Raw genomic sequence first — 18362 nt, forward strand, 5'->3', positions numbered from 1 at the left:
GTTCAAATATTTAGAGTCTGGCTTTGAGTAAAAACCACTGAATCTTACCTCATCCATCAGGTCATTAATGGAACAGTTCAGGTCTTTCACTGAAACCTAATACTCTGTACTTTGGGAATACAAGTGCACTGATGAGAGACAGCATTCACAAAGGTGTTTGAAGTTGGCAAGCTGTGACATGTTGCCACTCACCTCTTCCCATAAGGACAGTGCATCACCACGTAGAAAATAAAATGTGGATGATTTTCTTCTCTTTCTTGATTATTAGTGGATTGCATGGAGTGGACGATAACATATTTATTGCAAGCTGTCTGAAGTACCCTTTATGGGAACTTTTCCCCTAGCTTTGCAGGTGAGTGATTATCTATCTCAGGAGACAACACATAGTTCTGTCACAGCTGTTCAGAAGCCATGAAGCTTTGTAGTGAAGCATATGGGCAGGTTAAAAATGTGTCTGTAACTGCAGCAAAATGCTTCAGATTAAAAAAGGACGTGTTGTGCATACAGCCTTTTGTGAACTGGATCTCCATTTGATTTAAGTGAGTTTAGGGAGCTTCAGCTGCAGGTAAGGTAGACTAAGCAGCAGCAAGTTACTGCACTGGAAGGGTGCAATTACTGCAGTTGAAAGGCACAAATGCTCCACCCTCAATAGATGGGAAATATTGGATTCATTTACACTGCATGATTAAAGTAAACGTTCCTGGGAATTGTCCTGGATTGGAATGGTCTGTAGATTTGTCCTTCAAACAGCTGTTCGACATACCTCCTCCTATCCTGTTTTACAAGACAGCATTCCAAAGCTTTCTTAGAAGGGCAAATAAAAATTTATTTAATTCTACAGAAGGTCCTTCCCAACTCCACATGAACCTCACTCAGTGCCTCCTTTAATGGGGCAAGCACTGGGACCTGCATCTCTCTCTTTCTTTTAACTTTCCAGTTAATTTTTTTTTTTTCACAAAGACATCTTATGGGAAAGTGTTTCTCAAGCTGGGTAGAAGAGATCCATCTAGGTACACCAAGGGGGAGTAGTGGGAGTGCTCTTTGGTATCATGTGTGCTTGTCACTGGGATACTTTGGTGGCACTGGGTAATTGCCCATCAACAACATTTATTTCTGTTGTTACAGAAGCAACACTGCTGAAGATGGGTTGTTGCTTAATGTCATTTTGTTTGACAACAAGTTGAGAACACAAATATCTGCATTTTTGGAGGAGCTGATGCTGAATTGCTGCAAATGTATTAAAATACAGAGAGACAAAACAAACAAGTTAATACAATTTTGTTTCCCATAATGATTCTTTCTTGTTCCCTGCTTTCTTGTCATACTACTGTCAGGTCTAATAACATAGATGTCAACTCCTACTCTGAATTATCTTCAGAGTTTGTCTTGTGGATCTTTTTGGCAGTGAAATCTTCAATCACAGCCTGTCCAAGATACAATGGAGCATTACCCTGTTTTTCAGTTATGACAGATTTATTCTGGTGCTGCTCCTGTTCATTCAGAATCTTGTAAGGATTTGTGTAGGTTTTTGCCTAAAACAACATACTGGTTACTCTCATTTATCGCTGTTTGCATAAACTCATGCTGTTGATTTTCACTTTCAGGTTCCTACGCAGCCCATCCCCACACCGCCTACAGTGGCTCCTTCCTAACAAGATGTCAACACCTTTCTCTGATTGCTGACTCCTAGAAGCAGGAAAACTCCTTTCTTATGTTCTAATTCAAGTACAGAAGGGTTTTTCCTGTGTTGTCCATATGCCTAATAGATCCCTGAAAGGATTTGTCCATCTGTCCATTGGGCTTCATGCTCAAAGTTCTTCTTTACTGTGACACCCAGAAATACACACAATACCTGTCTATTTTTACTCCTATCTACAGCTTGCTATATAGGATCCTGCTCCCTCACAGCAGCTTCCAGTTCTTATTACAGTACAGAAACAACAATAAGGACCAAATCAGCAAAAAGTATTTTATAGCAATGGAATACTGTTCTTCTGAGAGGTCCAAAACCACCTGGTACTGCAAAACCAGCTTCACCTGAATAATATCAGATTAGGAAAGAATAAATAAGGAACTTTGAAACTCTTATAAAGGTGCCCTCTATACTTCTCACTTGTGGAATTGTTAAATCCCTACCGAAAAAGTTATAAAGGATGAGCAGTAGGCTTTCCAATTTTACCAGCTGTAGTAAGCATAACTCCCACAGTTTATGGGCAATAACTCTTCAGTGCATGGCAGAGATCACTGTAAACCTACCTTCAAAGTATTTAACTGGTGCCTTTTCCTAAAGCAGCATGATATTCAATCTATTTAATATCACCTTCCCTCTCAAAGATGGATGACACATTTATTAAGATATATCACTTCTGATCTGATCTTCCATCAATTTATCTCACTTTTACTACCTATAACTGCCATTCAAAAAAGACTATTTTTAAAGAGTGGGAGTTTCAAATAAATATCATCTAAAAATTCATCTAAATGCCCAGGAGAACCTGAAGCCATTATTATACCTGTGTAAGTCCTAGCTATAGCATAAAATAAACAAATAATTGCAAGGCAATATATTTGGTAAAATGACTGTACTTTTCTTCATTAATGAAGGGTGAAGTGCCCAGCTAAAATGAGAACTAAGCAGCTAATGGAAAAGCACTTTATTTAGGAATGTGAGGAAGTATAATATGCCACACATATCCTAAATTAAATCTTGTGGCATAGCAGAGCTATGACTGCAAAGTCATCATGTGTATAAGGGTGGGAGTCGGCAAATAACTGTGTTGGAAGCTCAAAGTTTCTCTTTAATCTTGTAATGTGTTCACTGGTATTTTATTTACAGAAGCAATTACTTCTGGCTATATATAGTTAGCTACTGTAATAGTTATTTTACAGAAATAGCAACTGAGTTTAATGTGTCAACATTCTCCATTCACTGGAATTTTTGGAACTTCTTGTCAGAGAATGAATGACCTGCAATGCTGCAGGATAGCTGAGACAAATACAAGCAACCATTTTCTAGGCCTTCTAGTACAATTAAAGATGAGGTTGCCATGTAACAGTTTTTTTTAACCTAACAGCATTGGTTTAAATTTAGCAAATTTGACACATTACATATGTTTATGTTACTTCCAAAATGTTGGCCCCATTACAAAACACTGTGCACACTTTGAACTGAGCAGATATTGAGACTGAGTCTGCAAGACTGATGGCAGTTGTTTAAAAGAATGGTCCCTAAGATTGCTAACAGAGCCATTTTCCAAGTATTTTTAACAAAATTGCAGGCTGCCATACTAGTGAAAATACTGACACAAACCAAAAGCAATCTCTAAGTTCTCCTGGGGAAGGCAGAAGGGCTGGATCTAAAAACATGTCTCTTCCTGCAGCCAGGAGCAGCATCTTTTTCTCATTTAGGATCAGACTAATCCATCTCCAGCTGCAGCTCTGCTGAAGACAGTGGAATTTCAGGCGGGTGATAAAGGCCTTAAATGACTCTTATTTTCATCTTTACAGTTGTGTGGCTTTGACCACACACATACAAGCTCTCTTTTGGATATGAAAGAATCCTTGCTTTCAAGGATGGGAAAAGGGAGGAAATGACCACTGGGAATGAAAGAAGTTCTCCAAGTGATGATCTGTATCAGGATGTCTAGTATTATGGCTAAATTTTGGCTACATATAAAGTTTCTTGATTCAAAATTACAGATTGCTTGGTTAGAAATGTTTATGTATGCCTGTATAAACTGTTGCACCAATGACAGACCAGCAGTCAATAGGGCAAAGAGCAGACATTCTAAGTGTCTGTGCTCTGACTGGAACTGGTCAAAATTTTTCTGGCAGAAATTTCCCTGTAAAATCTGACATGCTTATCCATCTCTTATGTGCAAGTGCTTGAGCATATCACAGTCACTGTTTATCCTCACACATCGTTTTAGGAAGTGTTATTAGTAGCCCATTTTAACAACGAGGAGCCGAGGCACAAAAAAGAGTCACTTGTCGAAGGTCACACAGGACATCTGTAGCAGAGGAGGAAATTGAGTCTGAGAATCAGATTTTTATTCCCTAGAATGAAGCCCTTTTCATAGTTTGCTGAAAGCATATGATCAGTTTGTAAGCACTTAAGTTGCTATTTGAACAGTCAGGAATAATGGACACATTTTGAGGCTCCTGCACTTGCCAACACCATCTCCTCTTTTCAAAAGTGATGGATTCAGTCCTTCTGTAACAAGACATGTGGCCTCGTGACTATTGAAGGTCTTGACCTGTGTGCTTCTGCAGAGTCAGCAGAGGAAACTGGAGACTCTGATTTGCCTTTGAGGTATCCTTCCTAGTCCCACACAGAGAAAACTGATAGGCAGATAGATAGATAGATAGATAGATAGATAGATAGATAGATAGATAGATAGATAGATAAAGATATGGGGTAAAATAAAGTGGATAAATCCTTTTATATTGATAATAGTACTGGAATAATGAGTTTTGACAGTTCAAGGGTCTAACTTTCAGTGAAGGATTTTACTTCTGATTCTCCCAAATGTGACTTTTTCCAGAAAACTCTTGCAGCCCAGAAGAAATTTACTGTCATCCTGAGCATGCTTGTTTACACAAATCAGAACTGATCTCTACAGAAGCAGAATTCCATCTGGCAATCCCTAAACCACCTTTGCTTCTGATTCTGAAGAGACTTTCTCTTTGAAATAAATGCATAATGTAAACCAGGAACAATAGCTTACACTTCAGTCCAAACATTCTTTGCACCTGTAAGCTTCCTTCCAAGACTTAATTCTCTTTTCATTCTCTTATGAATATAGACTGGACATATGAGCATGTAACAGAACTTCAGGAGTAATTCTACAAAAGGGTTGCTGGATCAGTTGGAAAAAGAACTACCCTATCTTCCTTCCTGCAGCTGTATATTTAACTGTTCATCTATGGAATACCAATGCATTTTGAAGGTGCTAGTACAGTTCTCTATACTTGGACAAGGCATGTAATTTGTCTCTGCCTTTGTCCTTCACAACAGAGAAACAACAAGACTGTGAGGATAAATTTCTGGAGCCATTCAGAAACTCTTCAAATACACTCTGACAATATCATTCTTTCTTCTGGGCCTGGTAGAAAAAAGAAATTGAGAAGCTGTTGAAGCAAAGGGGTTTTTTGGTGGGGTTTTTTTGTGTTTTTTTCTTTTTTCTTTTTTTTTTTTTTTGTTCATTCGGTTGGGCTTTTTTGTGTTTTTGTTTTTGTTTTTTTTTTTTTTGTTTTGTTTTGTTTTGTTTTGTTTTGTTTTTTTGTTTATTTGTTTGTTTGTTTGTGTTTTGGGCAGATACTTTGATATCCATATTGTTTGAAAAAATGTCTCTGCTAATTAACTGGGAAATTGCTGCTTTTTCTTCTGCAAGGCCATGCAGACAGGTGCAGACAGACACAAGCAAACTCTGCTCACACTCTGAGCTGCCCAGACGTTGCAAGCTTCTGTCTGGAAGATGTAGAGTCATGCTAATGTGGCACCATGCCCAAAATAACATACCCTGCCTCTCAGCAGTGCTCATTAGCTTAGGTTCATGTAGTTATCTTGCTTCTGGACTGGGGCCTTCCGGTGTCTGACAAGCTAAGTGCACTGGCAGAGTTCTCCTGCCTCTCTGGCCTCCTCTACGTACATATACCTTTATGTCATTACATGTTGTCACTTTTTGTTGAGAAATGGGCTGTTAAAAATCACTGACTCTCTTCTCCCAGTCACACTCCTAAGGAAACTTTTGTCAGCCTGCCAAGATGATAAAAACACATGAGGATCTCACGGTTCAGCTCACACCACCACCACCAAAGCAGCAGTAATGGCTGCAGAAGCAGCTAACTCACAAGCTGCCAAAGCACTGAGGTAGGAAACAGAAGTATAGATTACATTCTGTATGAAACCTGAGTACAGACCATATGACCTTCAGCATGTTACTGCAACATGGCCAAGAACCAGACTGCACTCTCACAGCATAAGTAATCCAGCATCTGCCCCCAATGACAAATTTTTGGGAACACTGTAAAGGACTGGATTTTCTCCTGTTCTCAAGGAGGAGGGAGTGAAACCCAGCAGATTGCCCCACTGGTTCATCTCCCTTCCTGACATTTCAAGCAGAGTGAATTTTCCAAATCCCAGAAAAAGAGAATAAGATGCAGCTATGCTGAGTTTCTTCCCCCAGCCTCTGTCAGGACCCACAATCCATGCCCTACATTAAAATGACAAGTTTGACTGGTTTTATGTTGAACTGTGGCTACTGTGGAAAAGATACAGGTATCAATCCTCACTGGTAATATAGGATATGAGACATATGACCGTCACTGTTGTCTTCCAATGAGGTGAGGGGTGTGCTGTGTCTGTCTCCAGCCCTTCATCCAGCACACCTCGGCCACAGGCACCATGTCATAACCAGCACGGTTATATTTAAACACAGCTTTAAAAAACATATCAGACACATACATTTGTACAGCAAGATTTGCACTAATACATATGGATGTGAGGTTTTACCACAGCTGTACCTCAAGTGTCTTTTGCAAGCAAGTTAAGGCTTATTTTATGCAGCTTGCAGAGTATTAGGAAGCTGAAGCAGCTTGAAGCTGCAGCTCTTTTAGCAGGGCCTGTTTTGAGGTTAAGTGCTTCACTTGCTATGGCTGCACAACTTTCGCCCAGCACAGAGCACACGTGGATCTTTTTCTTGTAGAAGACCCATACACATACCCTTTGCTGAAGCTTTTAAAGCTGAGCTTGAGAAAACAGTTTATTGAGGACATTACTGGAACAGACTGACACTTAAGTCCTTCTGAAACAAGAAGGGTAATCTGTGCTTAAACTTAGTCCTATGCTTTAATCTGCTTTTTTACTAGTTTGCTATCCTGAACAGAGATAAACATAAGCACATGCTTTCCTGAGTGGAACTCTGAAAACATTTACATGTAGCCATTGAGACATTGATTTATTGGTGTGAAGTCTAGCTCTTATCAAAGAAAAATAGCACAAAGAACAAGCCTTACCACTAGCACATGAGAAGCTATTTTACTTTGCAACTGTATTGCATTGCATTAAAAAGTAAATACTAACTTGTGAGAGAGGAAAAGCTGCTGTATGATTCAACTAGTTTTACTGAAAATTATCCAGATTAGGGAGTTTCAAATTTTGTATACTTGGATTTACATCTGGTTGGTTCTTTTGTGCTGAACTCAGAAAAAAATGGGTAAATGTCTTTCTAAAGGCTTAGAGAAACGTCAATCTTAATCTTTTGCAGCAGGGGTCACTATAAACAAACCTACAAAAACCTGCCAGCATAGGATATATATATGCCAGAACAGACAGAAAAATCATTGATTATAGATAAGGAATGGTGTCACTGTAGGCGAGCATGAGAAAGGAACCCAAACATTTATATATAGGTAATTTCTTTTAAATCAGTTTTACAGGCTTAGCCTATCCTTACAAGAACAGTGACCTAATTTCAAACTATTAATAGAAGAGAAGTAAAGTTGACTGCATGATATGTACTTAGACATAGGAATTTTAATGCAGTGCATCAAAGGAGTCAGATGATACAGGCAGTATTTTTATATTCTACACAAAGTTGCACTCTAAGTATTACAAATAACTGGACCAAGTCTTTAAATATGACTTTTAAGGTATTTATAGTTGCAACCTTTTGTCCTTAGTTATATAGTGTCCTGAGTTCCTGTATTTATTTAAAGATTGTTTTGGCATAGGAATAGAATCTGATCTGAAACATAAAGAACCAGAACCTTTTCTATTATAAATGACTATGTTTTATCCAAAAAACCTGATGATCTATCATGATTTCACACTCCCTAGTATTACACTGAACTACCCTTTGCTCAGGGCTTACTGGGACAAAACTCCAGGTGCATCAGCCCTGAGCCTGCAAACACTTGCACACTTGATCACCTTGAAGTATGTGAACAGTCCTATTGAGGGCTGTGAGTCAGATCCTCAACTTGTGTAAATCACGGGCCCTATTTAAATCAGCAGAGCTGTAACAGTTTATATCAGCTGAACATTTGGCACCAGAGATACAGCCCCATGCATAAAGACAAGTATGTGCAAAATCTCTCTCCAGGCCTCTGAAAGCTAAAGAGGTCAGGTAAACTCCATGCAGAGAGAGACTGCATTGAACATTATTGTGTTTAAAACCATCCCAGGCTGTTAAACACACATTTATTAAAAAGTCAAGATGAAAAATTATGAATTATTTAAGTTTATAGCACCTTAGTTACATTGAAGATGTTGCTGTTCCAAGGCTGGAGGACAGCTGGCTTGTAGTTATGACCACAAGTTACAAATATTTATGATACAAAGCAGAAGACCTTTTAGGGTAATGGAAGCTGGAAAGGCAGCTTTAATGTAGCTGTGTGCTTGCTCCATGTTTCTGGCGATGGCTCCAGAAGCCAGCACTCATTAAACATTTTGCATGAGATACGGACTTCACAGGATCCTTGCTGAGCACTTAGAAGATATGGATGGAAAAGGAATAGATGTAGAGACTGAAGGAAAACATAACTTGAGTAACAATTTTAAGGCAGGAACCTAACCTTTGGATACGTTTTCCAGCACTAGCGTGCAAATGCTTATAAGGAAAAGCAATGCAAATTTTAGTGTGCACGGGTAAAGAACGGGAGCATTCTATGTATATTGGGATCTACACGTTCCTATCTGCTCTGGGGGCCGCAAGGGTGTGTATTAATTTCTGCGTCTTCTGCAGCCAATTCTGACGCTGTGTCTCAGCTTCACACACCGACGACCTCTACTTCCCAAGACCCCTGTCAGAAATCCGTGCTTCTTGGCTAACACCTTTCGGGCTCCCAGAACCGAACCGGGACATTTCTGCAGGCCATCCTCTCTCGGTTTAAGAGGAAGGCGGCCGATGCTCTCGCCCTGAGGCAGCCTCGGGATCGGGGGCCCTCAAAGCTTCACTCCTCACCGCTCCCGGGGCGGCGTGAGGGGCGGCGGGGGCTGTGCAGGGCGGTGTGAGGGAAGGTGAGGGAAGTACGAGGGGCGGTGAGGGAGGTATGAGGGGCGGCGAGAGGAGCGGTGTGAGAGGCGGTGTGAGGGAGGTACGAGAGGAGATACGAGATACCGGTACAAGCACCGGTGCCGGCGGTGTAAAGGGCGGTAGGAGCGGCTTTGTGGGCGGTGCGAGGGGCGGTACGAGCGGCTTTGTGGGCGGTGCGAGGGGCGGTACGAACAGCAGTGTGGGCGGTGCGAGGGGCGGTACGAGCGGCGGTGTGGGCGGTGCGAGGGGCGGCACGGGCCGTGTCGGTGGGGTGCGAGGGGCGGTACGAGCAGCAGTGTAGGCGGTGCGAAGGGCGGTACGGGCAGTATTGGTAGGGTACGAGGGGCGGTACGAGCAGCAGCGCTGGCGATGCGAGAGGCGGTGCGAGATGGCGGCACCGCCCCGGCCCGGCACTTCCTGCGGCGCGGCGCGGCCGCCGCTTCCTGCTCCTCCCCGCGGCGCGTCGGGCGGTGGATCCGCCGTGGTCGCGCTGGCGGCCCTTTCAAACGCGGCAGCCGGCGGCAGCACGGGGTAACGACGTGGGGAGCTGCCCGCCCCTCGCTGGGGCCGGGCCGGGGTGAAGCAGGGCAGGCGGCGGCGCCGTGCTGGCCCCGGCGCCCTCCGTGCCACGCCGCAGCGCCCGGAAGGCGAGGGGTTCGCTCTTGTCTCGGTTGTTCAGGAGGAAACGAGCCTGTTCTTGTCCCCATTGCCGTCCTCTCTGCCCTGGGAGAGAGGTGCCCGGCCCCTGCGAGGGGGTGAGCGGCACCGCGGATGCGGGCGGGCCCCCGGGCTAGGCTGGGGCGGGACAGCTGGAAGGGACAGGAAAGCGATGGAGAGCTGGCTCGTTCCCGTCGTTCTCCCATGGAGCCGATGCCTCTCCCAGGCGGCGAGGGTGACATGTAGCTCTGTTAGCCCTCCCTCTTGAACGCTGTCGACATATCTGAATAAATCAGGGTGTCGCCAGGGAGAGAATAAGGCTTTGAAGTACATGAAGTGTATTTTCATCTCTGGACTGAAAAGCAGTGATTTGGGATGGTAGTGAGTCACCAAGCAGCAAACACTGCTTGGCTCTCAACTACGCTTGTGCCTCCAAGCCTCCAAAATGAGTGTTTTGGTATGGTAAAGTCTGGTGTGGCTGTAGCCATGCAGAAGAGATGTGTGTCTCTCATATCCCTTTGGGAGTGAAGACATCCCGTTTAATGAACCAGGCTGGATATGTTTCTGTGGGGCTGGTTTGGTGGACTGGAGAAAAGGAATAACTGCTCATGATGTAGTTGTCTGTTGCTTCATAAGAAGCAGTATCCCTTGACTTTGGACAGTGCCTTCGTAGCTGGTTTGACATAAGTGCATTAAGGAAAATGCATGAGAAATGTTTATGTCCTCCTTTTCTTGAGCAGACCTCTTCTGATTCATTTACAGGGTGCTGCATAAGATGGGTTGTTCCTTTTCCTCAGTGGTACCCTGTCATGGGCTAGAATGCTCCTTCTAGGGGCACAATCTTGTGCTTTGTCTTTTTTATGGTACTTCTGCAAGTAAAAACAGTAGATGATGTTCTCACTGGTTCTTACACCTTTTCCTCTCTGATGAGCTTTGAGGACTGTTTTGGTGTATGTGTGTACCCTGTATGTCAGTCTGTTTCTTTGTGATTGTAATTTTCCAGTTAGTGCTGGAGGCTCCTAAATTGTGTCTGCAATTCCTTTCTCAGGCAGACCTGACTGGCTTTGTACAGGAAGAGTCCTTGGAAATCTGCACTAGCTTCTCTGAGCCAAAGTTCCTGGGAGTTCTGCAAGGTTTTAACCTCAAAGAGGATTACAGTGAGTTGGATTTATATTTTGAAGTACAACTCAGCTGACTTATCTCTCCAGGATACAAACCTGGAGAGACAGAAAGATTTCCATACAAGTTCCTACCATTGGACTGCATAGCACCTTTCCCCCTTGTTGCTAAGTGTATGCTCACTTTTTGATTTTTCTTTTCCTTAGAATGTTATTGCAGTGAAGGTATCTTAAGATGATAAACAAAATCAATCTGTTGAGGATCTCCTTCTAATTATTGAAGTGGGCTATTCTGTTTCTACTAACAATTGGTCCAAATATGGGATTTGTATAATGCATTTTTTTTTCTGCCCCAGGTGTTTCACGTTATAAATGATGACTTGGCTAGTATTGTTAGACTTAAGAAGAAGCTAAAATGTGGAATTCTATTATTCTTGCTGGTTTGTGATAGAAAAGCAGAGGCTGTAGAGCAAAGTTTGAGGAGCTTCCTGCATAGAGGGATCCCTGCTTTGTAAGGGATGTGTTTGGATTAACAGGAAAAGAGATTCCAAAGTTTGTGTGCTTTTCAACTGGACAAGGCTTTTTGCAGTTACTGAAATGAAATTAATTTCCTGGTGTATTTGTGATGGTAGTGTGTTTTGAGTTGTTTGTTTGTTTGCTGGGTTTTTTTTAAACCTATGCCTTTAAGTAGAAAAATCTATTAAAATTATTAATAAATCTGAAAGTTCTTCTACTAATGTAGTTTTAAAAGAGGTAATTTTTAATTAAACTTCTCTTTCTGCAAGCGATTGCTTATGCCACTGGCATTCTTATAAGAAGAAATTTATTTTTAATGGGTTGTGCCTTTGATTGTATAGGGAGATTGAAGAGAACAGCAGTCTCTAAATGACATTTGAATTGCTCTTTAACATAATAAGGTTTTGAAAACCTCAATCTGCTTATATTTTGTGTACAGCCTAGACCTATTTGGAGAGAGAGAGACCAGAGAAATTATTATTCCTTGCTGTATGTTTTGTGCATGCCCATATTAAGATTCTGTGCAGTGAAGGATGGGAGCTGCTTGATCAGTCTTTATTCCTGCCCCCAAACTACTGACCCCCCCTTATTTTAATGAGTAGCTGACAGACAGGGAGAGGTGTACTATTTGCAGCCATCCAAATTGTGATGTAGAGCTTTGCACTAGATGCAGAGGATAGAAGTGGTGATGGTAACAAAATAACTGGCAACAAAACTGATGCCAAATTTTTTTGGAGTGGATCTAGCAGATATATTTATCTACAATAGCAATGATTTAAATAGTTTCAGCTCTTCTTCACTGCACAGCATAATAGCTCTGTGAATTTCTGTAATTTTTACCTGGAAAGTACTGTCGAAGAACATGCCATAACTGCTGAGTTTTGTGGAGAAGCCAGGCTTTACTGATGGATGAATGTGTTTGAAGCAATGATGCTTCATGCTGCTATTTGGGATATGGACAAGCAGAAGAGTTTTTATACCCTTGAATGGAGGATAGTGAAGGTTCAGCATTAAGGTTTCAGCCTATCTTACAGAAGCAAAAGATCTACAAATATGTACACAGATGGATTTGAAATGAAACAGCAGTCAGGAGCTTAAGTGTGTGGGCAAGGCCAAAGTTTCCAGGGCCTAGTTCATGTTGCCTGCTATGGAAGTAAAATACTGTTGGTGAGATAAGTATGAACTATTTTTCTTAAAGAACAGCATTGTCAGAAATTAAAAGGTTCCTGACAGCATACTTTAAAATAAGAAAAGGTGTGTTATTTAATGGTTACTGGCCGGAAGTTTACTAGCCTCAGATGTGAGAAGAGCTGCTACAACAGAGCTTGTTGAAGCTCTGACAATTGACATATGACAATTGGCAAGCTGATGAAATCCTGAATAGAATGGCTGGAGAACTTGTGCACAATTCTGGATACTGCATATATATTTCCTTCAGCTGATAAGGAACAAGCACTGTAAACATCTGTGATACATCTGTGATAAGGATTAGCAAAGCTGAACGCAGACACAGGAAGTGAAAATGACCTGACTGGACATACAGGTTACTCTTAATTTTTCAGCTTTGTAATTGGCTCTTCCACAGCTGTGGGATTCTTCTGGATTTGGAAGGTTTCTTCTTTTGGATTTGGAAGGTATCTTTATTGGAGTGGAAACCAGCTCTTGCTTGGGATATGGTTAACTGGACCTGACAGGGAAGGAAGTGTTAAAGGCAGTTTTCCCACTGAGGCCAGTCTATCTGGAAAATGTAATAGGAAATAAGTGGCCAGTTTCACACTGGCTTGATCCCAGCATGCTGTGGGAGGGTGAATAAAGCTGTTCCCAGTTCCCTCAAAACTCGAAGCAGGGGATGTGGGGGACAGTATCCCCAGAGAAGCAGAGCATGGAGCTGGCAGTAGTTTACTGAGTGCCTTGTGATGCAGTCAGTGCTGTAGATGCCCCATGTGGAGCTTAGCAGTGTTTGCCTTTGCCTGTTTCTTGAGTCTTCCTGCCTCACTTCAGGGACTGTCTTCAAGCTTGTTGTCTGTATTAGTTATCTCTCATCATCAGTGGCATTTAGACATTTTACTTTTCCATCCTCTTCCCTGCCTCCCCCTCCGCAGTGAATCACAGAAGGGCTGTTTCTCTTAGTCATTAAATGTAGGTGTTTGCACACCCCAGCACAGGCGGATTGGGAGGAAAATTTAGCAGACAGCTGTCTGGCAATTTGAAGTTAAACAAGAAGTATTTTTGTGGGTTCTAATTTAAAAATTATTTTTTGTAAACAAAAAGTATATGTGTAGTAGCTATAAAATTCTTTTCTAAAAATATGAAGTACAGTTAGTTTGTTGTATTCATTATGAGAAGGCAAGGTAGTTATAATTTGGCCCCACCTTGCAGTGGAAATATTATTTTTTTTTAGTTTTTTTCCTTTGTGTTACCCCATGCTTGATATTTGTTACATATGCTTTTTTTGGTATTGGCTTTTATTTTGTGCTGTGAAACTCCATTATAGCTTCTGACCACAGCTTGGCTGTTCATGGAGAATTACTAAGGAGCTCCTCCTATTCTTCTGCAGATGTGGAAATTTAGATAGGTCACCAGTATTGGATGTCAGGAAGTGCAATTAACTTTATAAAGCAAGCATTACTCTTGCCATAATCTTACTTAATGTAATGATGCAAATGTTGAGATATTTTAAAACTCTCAGCCACTTGAGGTGAGAGGGGAAATACTAGTAGAAAAAAGGACCTTGCAGATGAGGTTTTGCTTTTTTCTAAGCTTCTGGGTAGACTCCAGAACTTTTATGGATTAGCTGAAAAGAAACATGAAGTATCTCAGTGCCTTCAGAATAGAGGATCAGGGATCTGTCTGGCTTGGATGCTGCCTAACTTTGGAAATCTTGGTGTTTAATATTTTTTTTTTATCTCCCATTCACACATAAAAGTATGATATAAAAATGGAAGCATTCTTTTCATGCCTCTGAAGTAATGTGAATAAATAAGTAATTAATTCAGAACTGTGATAATGACTGTTCAGGTATAAAGAGCAAAGGAACACAGAGAAGCAGAGTGGCTGGATGAGTTTGGGGGTGTCTCAGAACTGGCAGTGAAAAGGCACCTGGGAAGCTGATAAGGTGAGTAATATTTGCTGTGTTCTTGGGAGATTTTTTTTTTGTTGTAGATGTGTGTTCCAGCTAGTCACATAATGGGACAGCATGGAAATGCTGATCTGTTACTGACCAAGATTGTAGCTCCAAGAAGGTGTTTTGCAAGTGAGCCAATGGTGCTTGTTGCTGTGCTGCTCAATAGTGCTCCTTCCACTGCAGTTCCGAAAATTGTCACCTAAATTTTTTGTGCTGCTGTACAAGGAAAACTCGTTGAAAGCCATTAATAACAAGTGTATTCTAGTGCTTGAACAGAGGCCCAAATGAAGTTGGACTAAAGGGCGTTTTGCCCTTGTGTTAAATGGCACTTTGGAAAAGGCTTATCTGGTTTGTATTGTGCAAACATGGTACTTTAAGGTTCCTATTGCTGTGGTAAGGCTGGATCAAAGGTCAAGGTGTAAAAATATGAATTATTATGAAATTATACCAGATATAGGTAAAATATGCTTCTGAGTTTTGTAGTAATTGAAATAAATGACAAGGGTTTTTGTTTGTTTTTTCTTTTGTTTTTTTTTGCTTTTTAAGTTTTTTAAATTTTGGTTTTCTGGCAGATAAAATTTTGAGGGTACCTAACATTGTTTAACTAAGTCTGCTAAATATGATTATTGAAATTGAGGGGCCCAACCACAAAAATTCTGTAGGTGTTTAACAGAAATACAGCTATTGTAGGTATGAATATTGGGTTGGAAAAAAGTGTGTGCCTCCCCTTTTTGCTTTTGGTAAAGTATTCACTTAATGAGCAGCTCATTTAGAATAACAGCTTTCATTGTGCATACAAGCAACAGATAGTCTTTAAAAGTCTATCTAAAAATGGACAATTGCCTTGTCTTGTCCCATCAAAACCACACAGTGAGCTCACTTTACTAATTTTAATTTTATTTGCTGTGCTTTTTTAATGGATGGAAGAAATAGGCATACTGTATGACACCCAATAAAGTGAGAGAACCAACCAGTACCCTTTTTGCTAGAAAGCTTTACATGCAAGCCAAATAATTACCCCTGTGTGAAGAGAGAAGTAGCTTGAGAGGTTGTAGTGTTGGTTTGTTTGCTCAGTTGAAAAGATTGTTGAATGTTTGCTGCTGTGGCCTAAATTCTTGGATACTGAGGAAACCTAACTTGCTCTAGAGAAAACTTTTGTGATTGTTGACGACATTATTAGGGCACATTTGACAGTGAGCTGAGGAGAATAGAGCTTCAACCACATGTTATGTTTCTCTCTTCTTTCCGCTGTTTCAGATGTCATCTCAACCAAGGAGGGTGAAATCTGTCGCCAAAGCCTCTACATCAGAAGAACTTCCTTCATTTCTTAATTCGTAAGATCATTTTTTCTGTAGGATTTTTTTACAGGTTTATGCTAAGCCTGAGCAATTGCTTAAGAATAACATTCAGTTTCTGAGAAGTTGATTAAAATGTTTTCATGCACAAAATTTCAATTATAAAATGCAAATTACTTAGGCTTCTTCATGCATATAAAGAAGATAGGATGAAAGCAAATTTCCAGTTGTCCAAACAGAATCATGTGCATGATATGTGTGTGTATACATATCATAAAAGTTGGTAGATTGTTTAAGCCATTAGCTCTGCAGCAGTGTGAAGTGTATCTGTTGAGTCTCTCTACCTTTCTGTTAATTTTTCCTATTCACTTTCTTTCATGCCAAAAGCTACTTAGAACTTTGACTAGCTTTCTTTTGTATTTTTTTTGTTTTTTCTCATAAGCAATATTGTTGATTCATTTGTTTTTCAGGACCTCTGAATCAGAGGAGGAAGAGGAGGAGGAATGGGAGCCAAAAAGCAAAATTGCCAGGAGACCTCATTTGCCAAAGAAAACTGAGGCAAAAACTAAAAAAGCTGCTGCTCCACGGTCATCTGTGGCCAGGAAAGTGGTCAAGAAGGTAGCAATAAAAGAGGAAATGGTGCGTATCTATAAGCAAGAGGCATTTAATTACCCTCATTTTGGGAAGTAACATAAACAGTTTTTCCTACTTTGGTTGCCTGAGTCTCATCAGCTAGTACAATTGCACTGTTCCTGTGAATGTTCAGTGTGTTGGATAAATGTGGCATTGGTTTTGTATTAAAGTGTCAGTGATCTGAGGGTCCTCCTTGAAAATTTTGGCCAATGATAATAGAATGTGGTTTACCCTGGAGATCATTCAACAATGTAAATAAATAAATGTCTTTGTTCTTTCTGTTGTATCTCTGGTTTTGGTATTGCACCTTTGATGTCTTCTACCTTTTCACTGTCTGGGTACTGCAGAAAAAGGCAGTCTGTGCTTACATTTCCTTACATGGCTGTTCAATTCAGTAAGGATTGCAGTTTTATTATTATTAATATAAAATGCAGTTATATTGAAAATTAGATACTTCTGTCAACTATTAACATCTGAGATCACATTATGATAGAAACCAGTCCTTCTGACTTCTGAGAATAATCTCTGGGGAAAGTCAGTAAGGAATGTGTGGCTTGTCCAAGGTTAAGCTGTATCTTGGCACACCAGATCTCAGTTCCAGTTTCCATGGTGGGAACCTAACACCTCAGAAGTGCTTCCCTGTCGTGCTGTTTCCTGTTTTGTTAACATGAATGGAGACAAAGATTGTAGGTCAGTGTCTTCTGAAGGAAGGTCGTATTAAATTCTTCGCAGAATAATTTTATTTGATCTAAATCAGGGATCTGCTGTGTGTGTTTATATTGTTTCACTCATGCAAGATACATTTCAAGTTACTTGATTTCTGGATTGGCATTTTGCTGTCAGAGACATTACTTTGGAAAATCATGTCTAGTAGCAAGTCTTTTTAGAGTTTAAATGAAATGTTGAGCCACTTTGTAACAGTCAGTGCTTAATATGGTTTTAATGTCTTTTTCGACAGGATGTATCCTTGCCTATTGCACCTGTAGAAGATAATAAAGTGCAACTTCTAAAACCTAAGAAAGAAAATGAAGACACTAAACCAAAAAGTTTAAATCGAATGCCAGAAGTGCCTAAGAAAATGGAAATAAATTCATTCCAAGGGCAAAACCAGAACAGTTTAGCGAGTAATGAAAAACCCTCAACAAGTGTTCTTGTAGTGAAACAAGAGAAACGTGAGGAGGAGTTTGCATTTGATGAACCACCCTCTAAAAAGATTAAGTTGAATGCATGTCCTGAAGGGAAGCCAGTTAAAAATCTGGGAGGCAACAAAATAAAAGAAGAATTTGAAATGAACTGGGATATTGTACAGGTATGAGATCTTTTCTGAGGTACCAATGAAACTTTTTCCTGCATAATTTACACTTAGAATCTTAACATACAATTTGAAGTTGTCATTTAATCTCTGCTTAGGTTGTCATAAATATGTATAAATATAGATGTTGGTTGGTAACTGTTAAAATTCAAACTTTTACATCTTCAGGTATCTGTGACTTTGGGTGTTCTTAGTACAAAGCTTGCCTGTAACAGTTTGCGTGGTTCTCCTGTATGGGTTTTTTTGTGGATGTACGCAACTGAAATTCCCACAGGAAGGGATGCTGACAGATTTGAGATATTTGTGTGTAGTTTTACAACTTCATATTTAGTCAGTGTGGATCATTCAGTTAAAGAGACCCATTTGAGAGTGTTTATCAATTTATGGTTCCATGAGGAAAGAGATTTGCATTCCTCACACAACAGTGACAAGAAGAGAGAGATCTTTTTTTTTATAGGATTGTAACTTTGAAACCATTCAGGTGGAGGCAGTTTTAGCATAGCTCTTGTGCTGGAAGCCTGGGTTGTGATCATGGAAGGTTTTAATATAAATAGAATGGGAATGGATAGGACATATTGTATTCATCTTCCTTAGTACAGTTGGCTTAAGAAAGCTGTAAAATTTTGTGGGCTTTCTCACATATTCCTGGGAATATGTATGGAGAATTTG

General features: G+C 40.6%; 2 protein-coding genes across 4 annotated transcripts in view; one reads left to right on the forward strand and one right to left on the reverse strand.

Moving 5' to 3' along the window:
- Window positions 1–8962: 8962 nt before the first annotated feature.
- Window positions 8963–9937, reverse strand: LOC130250864 (uncharacterized). Its single transcript, XM_056486976.1, has one exon. It carries the CDS (start codon window positions 9935–9937, stop codon window positions 8963–8965), a length of 975 nt encoding a protein of 324 aa, XP_056342951.1.
- Window positions 9485–18362, forward strand: part of SRBD1 (S1 RNA binding domain 1) — a 120133-nt gene continuing 111255 nt past the window's right edge. Inside the window, exons 1-6 of one of the 3 annotated variants that reach the window (XM_056488318.1) lie at window positions 9485–9569; window positions 10744–10852; window positions 14348–14444; window positions 15711–15787; window positions 16219–16387; window positions 17340–17690. In XM_056488318.1, coding sequence (XP_056344293.1) covers window positions 15711–15787; window positions 16219–16387; window positions 17340–17690 — 597 coding nt within the window. In that variant the 5' untranslated portion in view covers window positions 9485–9569; window positions 10744–10852; window positions 14348–14444. Of the gene's footprint in view, window positions 9794–10743; window positions 10853–14347; window positions 14445–15710; window positions 15788–16218; window positions 16388–17339; window positions 17691–18362 lie in introns of all 3 variants that reach the window. The other 2 variants (XM_056488317.1, XM_056488320.1) reach the window with 2 other exon arrangements.

The sequence above is a fragment of the Oenanthe melanoleuca genome, chromosome 3 (genome assembly GCF_029582105.1).
Source record: "Oenanthe melanoleuca isolate GR-GAL-2019-014 chromosome 3, OMel1.0, whole genome shotgun sequence".
NCBI classification, from domain to species: domain Eukaryota; kingdom Metazoa; phylum Chordata; class Aves; order Passeriformes; family Muscicapidae; genus Oenanthe; species Oenanthe melanoleuca.